This window comes from Henckelia pumila, chromosome 4 (assembly GCF_033568475.1).
Source record: "Henckelia pumila isolate YLH828 chromosome 4, ASM3356847v2, whole genome shotgun sequence".
NCBI classification, from domain to species: domain Eukaryota; kingdom Viridiplantae; phylum Streptophyta; class Magnoliopsida; order Lamiales; family Gesneriaceae; genus Henckelia; species Henckelia pumila.
In genome coordinates, this window is record NC_133123.1 from 172,743,533 (window position 1) to 172,758,652 (window position 15,120).

The window sequence follows — 15,120 nt, forward strand, 5'->3', positions numbered from 1 at the left end:
GATGATTATTCTAGGTATGGGTACTTATATTTGATGAAATATAAGTCTGAATCATTTGAAAAGTTCAAAGAATTCAAGGCTGAAGTAGAAAACAAACTAGGTAAGAGTATTAAAGCACTTCGATCAGATCGAGGTGGAGAATACTTAAGTACCGAGTTCTTGGATTATCTAAAAGAGAATGGGATTCTCTCTCTGTGGACTCCTCCTATGACACCTCAGCTGAATGGTGTTTCGGAGCGTCGCAATCGAACCTTGTTGGACATGGTTCGATCTATGATGAGTTTCACTGAGCTCCCACCTTCGTTTTGGGGCTATGCTCTTGAAACGGCGGTATTGTTGTTGAACAACGTCCACACTAAAGAAGTGGACAAAACACCATACGAGTTATGGAATGGCAAAGCTCCTAAGTATTCGTAATTGAGGATTTGGGGATGTCCTGCTTACGTGAAGCAGACAGTGGAAGATAAGCTGGATAGTCGATCCACCTTATGTTATTTTGTAGGGTATCCGAAGAATTCAATCGTATATTATTTCTATCATCCTACTGAAACAAAAGTGTTTGTTTCAAGGAATGCCACCTTCTTGGAGAAGGAGTTCTTATTGGATAAGAAAGGCAAGATGATGGAACTCGAAGAAATTCGAGAAGAACCCGAGATACAAAATAACAATCCTATACCTCAAGAATCATCACAAGACACACCTATTACTAGAAGATCCGAGAGGACTTCTAGGCCTCCTATTAGATATGGTCTTCTTCTTGAAGGGGATCAAAGTGAACCCGACATTGGATATGATCCGAGAAACTTCAAGGAAGCAATTTTTGATGCTGATTCGAACTTATGGCTTGAAGCTATGCAGTCGGAAATAGACTCGATGCATGCAAACCAAGTTTGGTCTTTAGTAGATCCTCCCGATGGAATAGTTCCAATAGGGTGTAAATGGATCTACAAGAGAAAGCTTGGGCCTGATGGTAAGGTACTGACCTACAAGGCACGATTGGTTGCAAAAGGTTATACTCAAAGAAAAGAAGTTGACTATGATGAAACTTTTTCACCAGTCGCAATGTTCAAGTCCATAAGAATCCTTATTGCCATAGCAGCTTGGTATGACTACGAGATATGGCAAATGGATGTGAAGACTGCATTTCTTAATGGAAACATTAAGGAAGAAATCTATATGATGCAGCCCGAGGGATTCACATCCATGGGAAGTGGGCATAAGGTATGTAAGCTTCAGAGATCGATCTATGGTTTCAAACAGGCATCAAGAAGTTAGAACCAGAAATTTGATGAAACAATAAAGGACTTTGGTTTCATCAAGAACCCGGAGGAACCGTGCGTGTACAAGAAAGTAGTTAAGGATGCTGTGACAGTCTTAGTACTTTATGTTGATGACATCTTACTCATTGGGAATGATGTAGGGATGTTGCAGTCAACAAAGATATGGTTTTCAGGTAGTTTCTCGATGAAGGATTTGGGTGAGGCATCCTATATTCTAGGGATACAGATCTATAGAGATAGATCTAAGAGAATGATAGGACTTACTCAAGCTACCTACATCGACACTATATTGAAAAGGTTTTCAATGGATGAGTCCAAGAGAGAACATCTACCTGTGTGTCATGGAGTCTCTCTATCCAAGTCTATGTGTCCCAAGACTGACGAAGAGATAGAGAAAATGACATACATACCATATGCGTCAGCCATAGGGAGTATCATGTATGGGATGATATCTACCAGACCGGATGTGGCATTTGCTCTGAGTGTCACGAGCTGATATCAAGCCAATCCCGGTCAAATGCATTAGAAACCCGTGAAGGATATTCTTAAGTACTTGAGAAGAACTAAGAATGTATTCATGGTTTATGGAGGAAGAGATCGGAAATTGGAAGGCTATACCGACTCTAGCTTCCAAAGTGACGTGGATGACTCGAAGTCAACCTCTGGATTTGTGTTCATGCTCAATGGCGGTGCTGTCTCTTGGAAGAATTCCATGCAGGACACCACAGCGGATTCCACCTCTGAGGCAGAATACATTGCGGCATCAGCTGCTGCTAAAGAGGCCGTTTGGATAAGGAATTTCGTCCAAAAGTTAGGCGTTATTCCTGAAGTTATTGGTCCAGTCCCGGTGTACTGTGACAACACGGGTGCCGTTGCTCAGGCAAAGGAACCAAGGTCTCATCAAAGATCCAAACATGTACTGAGGAAATACCACATCATCCGGGAGATCGTGGAAAGAGGAGACATCACTATCGAGAGAGTGGCCTCTGCAGACAATATCGTTGATCAACTTACTAAGCCCTTGCCAGGACCATTATTTGACAAACATCGCGAAGCAATGGGACTACGTAGTATGACTAGTTGGCTTTAGGGCAAGTGGAAGATTGAAAGAGTTGATGCCCCGTTAGCCAACTTGTGGCTAAGGGCTTTGAGAGTCTCTTTTTGTAAACAATCTTTGTTTAATATAATATACGTTCTTTAAATGGCGTTCACTTTATCTTATTATTATATAATGATATACTATTGCTATTTTGATAAAGACCTTGAATATACTAAAGTAAGATGAGATATTGAATATAGAGAGATCACTATCATGAAACACATCTTATGTTCATTGTATATTCTAAACAGTTTCTAGTCAATTGAGTCATCCACAAATAAGGATAAGGATCGCTTGAGATTGAGACTAGCATTTGCGATGCCGAGTACCATGTTTCATTGGTATGGAACATAGAGATGTTCGAAGCATGCAAATGGATATTCATATGATGAATGATCGAACTACCCTATTCGGACTTTCCAAGTGGTTATCATTTATCGAGTGGATATAGTCCGCGGTTTTAGTTGTACACCATTAGTCCTTATTACTTGAAACATCATTGAGACTCTATATGCTAGTATTGTGCTTTGACTCATTTACCGACTCTATTAGGGTCATCAGGTGTCGGGATTGGGTACAGTTACGACACATATAGGAGTCGATGCTTTGTTGTCAAGGATTCACCACATGCTTGCAAGCGTGGATATCCTATGCGATCTGAGGAGATATTAGTGTGACAAATCTCTGGCCAGAGTACATGATGTGCTTTAAGAAATGGTTTCTTAGTAGCACATGCGATGTCACTATTTGATCTTCAAGATGAATTGCATAGTTATCGAATCTCGAACGACTCTCGATTTACCAATGGTTGTTGATTCGATCGGGATATATGGATGAAGGGACCGTACTGTACGCTAACCAAAATCTATTGGTTCTTGCAGGCATTATAAGTGATATCTAGGGAATCATGGGGCGATGTTGCTAGGCGCTCTTACCATGATTCGTTGGGTAAGTCGGAAATCGTTGTTCCGAGTCACAAGGAGTTGTGAGCCCACGGCTAGCTGTATCCCTGAACCATTGAGGGTCACACAAGTAATGGATTTCTAATCCCCGTTGAGATAATTAAATTTAAAAAGTTAAATTTAGTGAATAAAGAAGTTGAACTTCTTATTTAAGAATAGAGGGAGTAAGATTTCCTAAAATGACATAGTGATGGACATTTTTGGAAATCACTGAATTTGGATTCAAAAAATTTATCTTGACTTTAAAAGATGTTGAAATGGTTTCTGTGCACATTGGTGAAATTGGTTTATCAATCTGAGTCACGATGAATTTTATGTTAATTTCTGAACATGCGGGCTTTGCTTGTCAGGCTTGAACTTAAGACTAATGGGCCCTAAGATGTTAGCAGCCCACATTAGAAATAAGTTATTGCAGTGCAGAAATTACACGGAACAGGTCACAAAATTTCGAAACCTAGAGAGCCTCCTCTGTAGAATTTGGCCGCCCCTTCCCTCACAGTGTTCGAAATTCAGTCTGCAAATTTCTGAATTTGCAGTCTGATTTAACAGATCATATCTGTTCTATCTCATCGTAGAAACTTCTGATAGACTTTCTAGTGCAGTCTATCAGAGGGATTAAACTTTTGTTCGTGGATCTGATTGAAGAATTGTTTGTTCATCAGTTCCTGGGATATACAACAAGAGCAGATTAATATGTTGGTGTCCATAATCTCGCTTCGAGAATTTAAGGTAAAATTTATATGATTTAAATTTTATGTTTTAATTTTAATCGTATGAATTTGATACTCATGATATGGAATCGTTCCATATAAAAAATTTTAAAACTTCCGCTGCACCGGATATCACTTTCTTTTCGATCCGAAGAACGACAGTGTTCCAACAAGATCATGGTTGATGGATTCGTCACGAGACTACTATGGTCAGTTTGAGTTTGAATTGCCATCCGAGTTTGATTGACCGATTGATGAATCTACTATTTTATTCCCTACAGAATGATTCTCAGACATGATCAGATGTTAGATTTTTCGGTCAGAACTTTTGTCAGATTGTTGAATGTCGAATTTGGTCATTTCAGACAGAGGTTTTTGTTATACCCTTCTTGTGGTATATTCTTCGAAGAGACTTTTGTTATTCGAGTACATCTGAGTGCAGTGATTATCCTTAGAACGACGGACAACCAGAACAGATGATATGGATTTAGAGGCTTTGCCGAACTATTTAGAAAAGTTCTTGTATGAGCAGTACATGCCATATCTTAAGCTCAGTATTACCAGATGTGGTAAAACATGGTACCGATCCTGAAGGTCCATGGTTCGAATTAGAGGAAGTTATGAAACTCCCTGAGCCAGGGAAGAGAAGATTGGGAGTATGGTGATTGATGATTGCACTAGCCGACGATTGTTGCTAACTCCTATGAAGACCTTGTTTAACCGCTGTCAGATAACTATCTCAATGGTCTACTTTCAATAAGTTGCATAAAAAGAAATGAGAATCTCTAATGGCATATTTCGATGAGATGTTCGAGCAGGATTGAAAATCTCATTGAATTGAGAAGAAGTTTTCTCTAAGTCACCTGATTTGAGACCAGATTTGATTAAATGTTATTAGGACAGATGAAGAATTGTCTGTCGAGAAAGAAGACAACTTGAATTAGAGAGTCAAAGTATGCGGACGTTTAGACGCAAACTTTCGTATCTTGATCAGTAAGACCGGTGTTTCGGAAGATTTCAACTTTCAGAGGAAAGTCAGATATGATAAGAGAGAGAGAGAAATCGTCCCTGAGATTGAGTGAATATCATTAGAGTTCGGATATGATGGGCGATCTTGCCTACAGACTTGTTTTATTTCGTCTCTTTCTGGTTTTCATGAAGTGTTTTTCGTCTTTTGATGCGCATTATCACCACATCCTTGTTGTTGGATTACCAGATCATAATTTCTTTTGCTCTTTAGCCGATGAGACCGAATTTGTCGAGATGACAAATTGCTTGAGACGACTAATTCAGAGTTTCGACCTGAATTAGAAGCAGTTCTAAGACAAACCGATTTAGTTTTTATTAGTGCAGTGGAGCTGTTATGGCCTTGAAGAAGAGATTTGGGAGACAGAGTCCGTTTTGAGACAACGTTTTCTGGACTTATTGTCTGAGAGATGAATTCTCTTGCAGATTTGGGTTTATCGCTTAGCTTTCAAGATTGAACAGTATTCGATTTCGAGGATGAAATCTATTCTTAGAGGGGGGGAATTGTAACGCCTCATTTTTTTTTTATTAATTGACTGTATTTGAAATAATCGGAGATTCCAAAGTTCAAGAGCCGACTTGATTTTGATCAAGGTCCTTTTTGCAAATTTCTGATTTTTTAGGGACAAAAGTGCAAAAATGGGTTTTGTTAGATATTTATAAGGGATATGACTTGGTCTCCTCCATTCTCTCTTCCCCCATCTTGCCTTCTTCCTCCATTGATGAGAGAAATGTGAACTTCAAGCTTTTTGATTTCACTTTTCGCTCGATCCGTCCGTTGGAATTTATTTCTGAAGGCAGATTAGCGATCACGGCTGCGAGAGCTTCGTTCTATAGTAAGTTTTTCTACGATCAGATGCATTCTATTTTTTGGATGTTGTTAGAATCGATTGAGTTTTGAGTATGTTGTTCTTGGCAGAGTTCTGATCGTTTATTACCTGTCGGTTTTGTAATAGAGCGACGTTCGGAATTGTTATGATTTTTGGAAGCCATTTTCGAAAATCTATATTTGGAGATGTTTTGGATTTGAGTTTGAATGTTTGAATGATGATTGATATGAGTTGTTTGGATTGATATTATGCTGTCTGCATTTCTGGTTTATCAGAATATAGCCGTTATGCAATCAGTTTGAAGTTTGGATATCGTTTCGTTGTTTTGATTGAGAGATTGAATGACGATATTGATCTTGATGGTTTCTTTTGATAGATTGATTGAAGCCAGTGTTTGAAGATTTTAGCCGGTATAGTATCGATTTTCTTTTTATCGACTAAGAAGTTTGATTGAATCTTGATTGAGGAATCGTTGTTGTTCCAGGTTTGGAGCATCGACGTTTGAGAAAGGTATAAGATGACTTTGAAATGAAATATGACGATTAACTCGAATCCGGATTGATTCGAGTGTCCTAGAAGAAATCACATACTTGCATGTTTATATGCTTATTTGAATTTATGATTGAATTGATATTTTAATGCATGAGATTTCATATGCATTCATATTGAGCCGATTGATTATTCATTTTGAATTAGACGATCTAGAGATTATAGTTGAGTGGCCTTGGTAGGCAATTTACTACAAGTGTCGATTAACTCACTATAATGCTCTAGAGTCTAGAGGATTAAAATATACCTCGTCCACCTCGAAAGGGGAGTTTGGTGTGATTGTTGGATGTTTTAACCTCGGGAACCCAAACCGAAGAAAGAAAGAAAGAATAATTCCTTTTGATTATCTGAGTCTGATAATCCAAAAATTTTAAAGCCATGCATATCATTTTATTCCACAGTGAAATGAATTACTTGAATATTATGTGGAATTTGATTATATATCTTGTTTTGATATATTATGTGATATTGTATGCTAGTCTCTTTTACTGGGAATATTATTCTCACCGGATTATCCGGCTGTTTTCTTTTCTTTATTTGTGTGCTTGGCAACAGGTGGGGCAGGACCAAGACAGAGGCAGCATGACTAAGGGTCGAGTTGATTAGATGTGAGACTTGGTATTTTGGGAGTCGAATTTGTAATCGAACCTAGATTGTATTCGAACTCTAGTTGTGGTTTTGTTTTGAATAAGTTAGATTGAAGCATGTTCTACTAGTTGAAGATTGTATAACTTTAGAACTACCTTGTATTGGATTATGCATGTGTTTTAACGTTTTTGAGTTGCGTTTTAATACATGATTTTGTTTTGGAAGAGTTGGAGTCAAGCCTCCTTGTTTTTCTGGTGTCTGCTTGTTCTGCAGCAGGGGGCGCTCGGTCTGCACTTTTTAGCAGACCGAGCACACCCCCCTTTAAAAAAAAAAATCTTTGCTTTTAATCTTGAATCTTGTATGCTTATTTGTTGTTTAATCCGAGATTAGATATATAGAACAGAGGTCTCACATTAAGTGGTAGAACCGAGGTCTCACATAATATAAGTGGTAATTTTTATAAAGTTGCCAAATTCGATGATTATACCATGAGAAAGTGAAAATTCATTTCATCAATTGATTGATTCTGTTTTTCCAAATATGAGAGACCATGTACATGATGCAAATTACATGGTTGACAGAGCTATTATCACTACAAAATATGTAGATGTTGATGAAATCAATGAAATTCTCATTTTAAAATTTCTCGGAGAAAAAAAATATACACATCTTGGGACTCCGTAGAAGATGATAACAACAATTTTTTCCAAGAAGATCGAGTTTTTGAATTCTCTTTGTCCGAGTGATTTGCCACCTCATCGAATCACATTGAAAGTAGGATGTCCAATTATGCTTAAGGAATGTTGCATTTGAACTCGGACTCTGCAATGGAACAAGATTAATATGCCGCATCTTGGGAGAAACTTCATAGATGCAGAAATCATAACAAGTCCTCAAAAGGGTACACAATATTTTCTTCATCGAATGCCTATGAAAGGTGAAGAAAATTCAGGACTGCCATTTGAACTTACACGCAGACAATACCCCGGCCCGTAAGATTAAGTTTTGCTCTTACCATAAACAAGGTACAAGGTCAAACAATACCAAATGTTGGTATTTTCCTGCGTAATCATGTGTTTAGTCATGATCAACTATATGTCGCACTTTCTAGAGGAGTTTCTCAAAGATCAACACAAACTTTAGTAAAAGATGAGAAGTTACAAAATCGATCAGGGGTGTACACGAAAAACGTTGTGTACAGAGACATACTACTACCAAATGGATGAGAAAAACATAAATGTGAGATATCATGCATTCCTTTTCCTAATACCATTAAAAAAAATCTATTTACTAATTTATACAACTCATTTTTTTTTGAATAGCAGACGACAACATAAAACTCAAGATGCAGTTCAACGCTGAAGCGACAAGAAATATTCAGTTCGTGCATGTGGATGCTATTACAAGATATCAACAAAATGTATTGCGGTTGAATGCTCTATTGCATGTGGTATATTTTAATTCTAATTACGTATAATTTTAGAAATAAGTCTCATCTAACATTGACTTTGATAATTTTAAAGCCTACAAAGACGCGGATAATTGGTTTGGGCTGGAAAATCACAATTGGGATGAAGATAAATGACTTTGGACGTTTGATTTTAAAATTTTTTCGAAAACTTAAGAGACATACGTAAGCAAGTTTATTATGCAGTCTATCTTTTTTATTTAACGTAGAAAGTTATGAGTACATTTTTTGTTAATTTCTTTTTATAGTATGAAGAGAATTGGTTGGATTGAAGGATGAGATCTAACAAAGATATGACAACATATACTCTTTAAAATTTTATAGATGCAGTGTGTTTAATGTCTATTTAAGTTTTACAATTTTTGTTCCCATTAATTTTAAAGAAAGGCATAGCAAAACGAAGACAGATAGAAGAAACAACATTGTTCAGGTACATATGTGCTTATAGTTGAAAGAAAAAAAATAATAACCTTACTTATTATTGCATTATGCTCTTTCATTTTTACCCTTATTTATATATTGATAGAAAAAAAATCAGACCTGCCAATAATATTGACATAAAAATAGTACTACATAAATTATATATTATGCTTACTAAATATTACTTCAATATAATAGAATAAATTCTCAGTTTATAATTGTTATTCCTGCAGTTTTACGAGCGTCGCAAATAAGAAGACAAGTTTTGAACAGTTGATTCAAATAATTATATCTCATGTTTATGAGATGATACATTTAATTGTTTTATGTCTAGCTATTATAAATAAGTGACAATTAGTGGATGAAAACATGTTGCAATGTATAGGTGAAGATGAATATTTTTTTCTTTTAATATTTTATAAAATGGTAGATATTCAATTTAAATCATTTATTGATTTTTTTTTTATGTTTGCATAGTGATGGTGAATTGGTGATATTGATTTCAATATAATTATTGTTCTAAAAAAATTGTCAAGGTACACCGATGACTATATTTAATGTAATTAAGTACATATCACACACAATATTTTCATTATAAAACGTCATTATATTGTATTAAAATATACTTTAAACTTTAATCATCTCGGTCGCTAGTAATTAATTAATTATGTGTATTGTTGCATTGTTGTTGTTTTTTTCTTTTAAAAAACATGTGTTTTTTTTGTTTTTCTTAATTATGTGGAAGTTTTATTTTTTTTTGAATTAAATGTAATTGTAAATTTTTTTGGAAAAAAAGTGCAATTTATTTATATTCATTAAATACAAAATTATTAAATGAAATAAAAAATTAATATTTTACTATTATCTCATTACTGTATGACCATGAGATGAAATTATCAACATTAACAACATGAGATTGAAATTCATTTGTTCAACTTCATCTCATTCTTGAACATGCTTTATAATGCATGAGAATTTTAGAGTAATCATATATTTTTTTATGTCATATTTTTTAAGTACCAAAAATGCCTATCAAGTTTAAAAAAATAAACCTAATTTTAGCTAATGAAAAATGTTATAAAAACTTTTATTTTAGTAAATTATAATTTATATAACACTAGCTTATCTTACTTACTTTGAAATTATTATTTTTTATTGTACATATAAATTGAGTTGACTCGAGACTCAAGACCATGCTATAAGAGTCGGAGTCTTTGACACAATACCCGTTCTTGATTTTTTTTGAAAAAAAACCTCCAAACGTGGTACATAAATTCTTGGAAACTTTAATTTGATCAAATTTGATAACTTGGGCACTTGATTTTGAAAAACAGTATCATACATGTATTATTAGTAACCATGGCTAATAATTTTTTTTTAGCTGGCTGTGTTACTGTAGAAACAGTATCATACTTGTATTATTACTTGTAAACCAAAACGACTCGGACTTGTAGAAAAGCCATGAAGCTTTTGGAACGACGATAATGGTGGGTTTCGGAGAATTATCGATTTGAGCCCACACATAACAACAGTAGTGGAATGGAATTTGGAGGCAGAAAGTGCAAGAATCTGTACGAGAGAGAGAGAATGTAAGTGGAAGCCCAACTATTCCAGTTATCTTTTTTGCCCTCGCACGGGAGACGGGCGACTTTTTTGGATTTGATGCTATCAATTTTTGGAAGTAAATCACGCGTCGAATTCATCTTTTGTACAGTTGAGCTAGTGGGGCACAAGCTAATTCCACTAGTGGTTGCAACTTTTGTGGTGTTGGTCCCCTGATGTTATAGAATATACAGTTTGAGTGGAGCTAATGTTTTTGAATCTGTTAATATGTTTTGCTATGAGTTAGGCCTTGTTTCCCGCTTTTTTGCCGTGTCTCTCTTCTGTTCAAAAGGGCTTTCTTGTTTGCTTGTTGCTTTGAAACTTGGGAATTCTGAGAATCTAGTTTAGGTGGCATATTAATTCTTTAACTACATGTAGTCTGGTTGCGGAATTTAGAGTGAGATTTTCTGTTAATGATTGTCATATCGGTTTTGATCTTAATTTAGCAGGATGAATTTCATTTTGCTGAGGGTGGTGGTGCCTTTATCTCTTCTTTTTGTTGTGGGATTCTCACAACAGAATTCAAGACCAGGTAATGTGACAATTGGGGCTATTTTAACCCTTGGAAGTATTAATGGGGGAGTGGCAAAGATTGCCATGGACGCTGCTGTTAAAGATGTGAATTCTGATCCAAGAATTCTTGGGGGGAGACAGCTAGTTCTCACCGTATCAGATGCGAATTTTAGTGGTTTTCGAAGTATCATTGGAGGTACTTCATGCTTTTTCTTGCATTTTTTCGCGAATGATTGTTGTTACTGTTGAAGAATAAAATACGTGGATGAAGTTTGAGTAATTCCTTTGACAAACACAGGATTGCAGTACATGGCAACTGGTATCGTAGCTGTTATTGGGCCTCAAACCTCTGGAATGGCTCATATTTTGTCACACCTTACAAATGAACTCCATGTCCCAATGCTGTCATTCACGGCTTTGGATCCTAGTCTTTCCTCACTTCAATACCCGTACTTCGTTCAAACGGCACCAAACGACCTTTACCAAATGACTACAATAGCTGATATGGTTAGTTATTTTGATTATAAAGAAGTGGTAGTTATTTACACAGATGATGATCAGAGCCGGGGATCTATGGTTGCTCTAGGGGATAAGTTAGCCGAGAGGCTTTGTAGAATCACCTACAAGGCAGTGCTTTCTCCTGAAACATTAGCTACTCGTGAGGAAATCATGAACGAGTTAGTTAAGATCTCTCTGATTGAATCCCGAGTAGTTGTTGTGCATGCTTTTGCTGCAGTTGGCCGTATGGTTTTTGATTTGGCTCATAGCCAGAGAATGATGGAGAAGGGATATGTTTGGATCGCTACAGCTTGGCTCTCTACAGTGTTAGATTCCAAACCGGTTTCTGGAGAATCTGCCAAAACAATAGAAGGGGTTCTCACACTACGCCCATACACGCCAGACTCTACAAGAAAAAGGGCTTTCTTGTCTCGATGGAAAAACTTGAGTAATGGTTCGATAGGGCTGAATCCGTATGGCTTATATGCTTATGATACTGTCTTGATGATTGCTAATGCAGTGGGTGAATTTCTTGAACGTGGTGGTAACATTTCCTTCTCAGATAACCCGATTTTGAGTAGCATGGGACGGAGCCTGAATATTGGTGCCTTACACACATTCGATGAAGGGGAACAAATTCTTGCCAACATATTACAAACAAACATGTATGGTCTAACTGGCCCAATAGCATTCCAGCCAGATAAATCCATGATACGTCCAGCTTTTGATATACTCAATGTAATTGGAGAGGGTTACAAGCATATAGGCTATTGGTCTAACTACTCCGGTCTTTCTATAGTGCCTCCAGAGATTCTTTACAAAAAAGCACCTAATCGTTCGAGTGCGAGCCAAAAATTAGCCAGTGTTGTGTGGCCTGGAAGAACGACAGTCAAGCCGCATGGATGGGTACTTCCGCATTACGGAAGACCGTTGAGAATTGGAATACCAGACCGAGTCGGTTACAAGGAATTTGTTTCGAAGGATGAAAAAACCAACGAGATCCATGGATATTGCATTGATGTTTTTCTTGCCGCTGTACAGTTACTTCCCTATGCACTGTCTTATGAATTCATCCCGTTCGGAGATAGACATAAGAATCCCAGCTACACAGAGTTGGTAAATTTGATCAAAACTGGTGTAAGCATAAATAGCAAAAGTTACAAGCAACTAATGTTTGAATTGAACTTGTATATGCACTTTAGCATATTTGGCTGTATGCAGGTCTTTGATGCAGCTGTTGGTGACATAACTATTGTAACAAACCGCACAAAAATTGTTGATTTTACTCAGCCTTACATCGAGTCGGGGCTTCTTGTGGTGGTACCAGTAAGAAAGCAGCGCTCAAGTGCTTGGGCTTTCTTGCGGCCATTTACTGCACCAATGTGGGCGGTCACAGGGGCGTTTTTTGTTATGGTAGCAGTTGTAGTTTGGATTTTGGAGCACAGAATAAATGACGAATTCCGTGGTCCACCCAAGAAACAACTCATCACAATTTTATGGTCAGTTCATTTTAGCTTTGGCTCTATCCTTGTCTTGACTGTTACATGAGCACGTCCGAACCGTAACTTTGGCTCTACATATTTTGGTGTTTGAACTTTACGGGAAAATTCTGTTTCCTTTTATCCTTGTAGAGTTCATTGACTGCTCTAGTTCATTTAGTCTCCTCCATGTGTGCCATTCAAATTTCTCAACTATGTTCTCTCCAGCGTTCAAAATCTTACCCCTTCCGCTTTTGTCCTCTTTCAGGTTTGGCTTCTCGACTATGTTCTTTGCTCACAGTAAGTAACCTTCAGTAAATCCAATGAACGTGGCCATAATATCGCCCATTCTACTAATGTTAGGACATTGTCTGTATTTCAGGAGAAAATACAATTAGCACACTTGGTCGAATGGTTCTGCTCATCTGGCTTTTTGTCGTTTTAATCATCACCTCCAGCTACACTGCTAGCTTGACTTCTATCCTCACCATGCAACAGTTGGCCCCATCAATCAGAGGAATCGAGTCTCTGATAACAAGCAATGACCGAATAGGATTCCAAGTTGGATCTTTTTCTGAAGATTATTTAAATGAGGAACTCAACATCCCTAAATCGAGGCTCGTTCCTCTCGGATCACCAGAAGAATATGCAGATGCCTTAACGAACAGAAGAGTTACTGCAATCGTAGATGAACGTCCATACATGGAACTATTCCTCTCAAGCTACTGCAAGTTCCAAGCTGTGGGACAGGAGTTCACGAAAAGTGGATGGGGATTTGTGAGTATCTCGAAATTTTAAGAGGCAAAATCTGTTTAGTATAGTTGTCTTACCCCTATTGTCTGACGTTGCTGCATATATGATACATCAATGAAAACATAGTTATTCTAACATTTATATTGTTAATTTAAAAGATGTCAGCAGCAAAACTTATAATTAATTGTAGCTTTGGTACAACTGCAGACATTTGGTTCTACAAAACTTCTTATGTGAAATCAAAAGATTTCATAGCTTGTTATCATTGTTCCATTTTATTGGATGTTAGTTAACTTCGGTCTACTTTTTCAGGCATTTCCAAGAGACTCCCTTTTAGCACTGGACATGTCCACCGCGATCGCAACGTTATCAGAAAATGGTGAACTCCCAAAAATACGGGACAAATGGCTGAAAAGACGAGGTTGCGGCCAGGCAGATACTGCAGGATCAGACAGATTTCAGTTAGATAGCTTTTGGGGACTTTTCATTATATGTGGAACAGCATGTTTACTTGCTCTCGTAATCTATTTATGCAAGATTATAAGAAAGTTCAACCGATATTTTGCTCACGAATCAGAAACCTTGACACCAAACAATTCACGGTCCAAACGAATCCAAAGATTCTTGTCCTTTGTCGATGAGAAGGAAGAAGAGTCAAGGAGAAGGCTGAAAAGGAAGCACTCGGTGGGGATATCCAGAGATGATTGTGAAGAACGTGGATCTTCAATTGGAACTAAATCTGAAATTTTAGTTCAGAGGCCTAATGGCAATACTTATTTTCACTATGGTTGAATTTTTCATGAAATTAGAACATAAAAAATTTCTCCAGTAGTCGTAAATAGATGAGAAATATATTCTCAAGGCAACTGTTTATATCATACATGATGTATTATATTAGGATACATAGCAGATAGAGATGTATCATTAAAACTAGTGAAAAAATGCACACGCAAAACGTGTGTAAAATAAGAAGTTTTTATTTTTTATTTTTTATATGTATTTGTTTTTTGAAAGCAAAACATGAAGTGATTGGGAGGTTAGTGGGATAGTGGATAAGTAGGGGTAATTATAGAATAATATATTTTGGTGTTTTTAAAGGTAGTTAGTATAGTATGCTCATCTTTTATATAATACAAGCCATCATGACACACGCGATGCATGTTCCGTAAATATATAATTTGGTAAAGACTCCAACTGGGTAAATGTGTCGGTAGAGGAAATCCGAGTTTGACAGAGAAAAAAAATGGAAGAGGAGGAAGGATGTTAGAGGAAAAATCGATTACAACGTGGGAGGAAATGGGACATTGAGACAATTTTTTGTCAGTTATGTGGGGTGTGAGGGTA

General features: G+C 36.8%; 1 protein-coding gene across 2 annotated transcripts; it reads left to right on the forward strand.

Annotated features, from left to right (window-relative positions):
• Positions 1-10,371: 10,371 nt before the first annotated feature.
• On the forward strand, positions 10,372-14,752 carry LOC140861741 (glutamate receptor 3.2-like). 2 transcript variants are annotated; one of them, XM_073264758.1, is made up of 7 exons: positions 10,372-10,521; positions 10,981-11,243; positions 11,346-12,682; positions 12,767-13,044; positions 13,292-13,323; positions 13,406-13,800; positions 14,089-14,752. In XM_073264758.1, exons 1-7 carry the CDS (start codon positions 10,472-10,474, stop codon positions 14,566-14,568), a joined length of 2,835 nt encoding a protein of 944 aa, XP_073120859.1. In that variant the 5' UTR covers positions 10,372-10,471; the 3' UTR covers positions 14,569-14,752. The 2 variants fall into 2 exon arrangements, with proteins under 2 accessions (XP_073120859.1, XP_073120860.1); XM_073264759.1 differs by having other exon boundaries at positions 10,984-11,243.
• The last annotated feature ends 368 nt before the right edge of the window (positions 14,753-15,120 follow it).

Excerpts from the sequence above, each read along its gene's own strand:
- LOC140861741 (XM_073264758.1), top strand. The coding sequence starts at position 10,472 with ATGGAATTTGGAGGCAGAAAGTGCAAGAATCTGTACGAGAGAGAGAGA. Across the intron at positions 11,244-11,345 it reads TTTTCGAAGTATCATTGGAG|GATTGCAGTACATGGCAACT; the intron begins GTACTTCATGCT and ends TGACAAACACAG. Across the intron at positions 13,324-13,405 it reads GACTATGTTCTTTGCTCACA|GAGAAAATACAATTAGCACA; the intron begins GTAAGTAACCTT and ends TCTGTATTTCAG.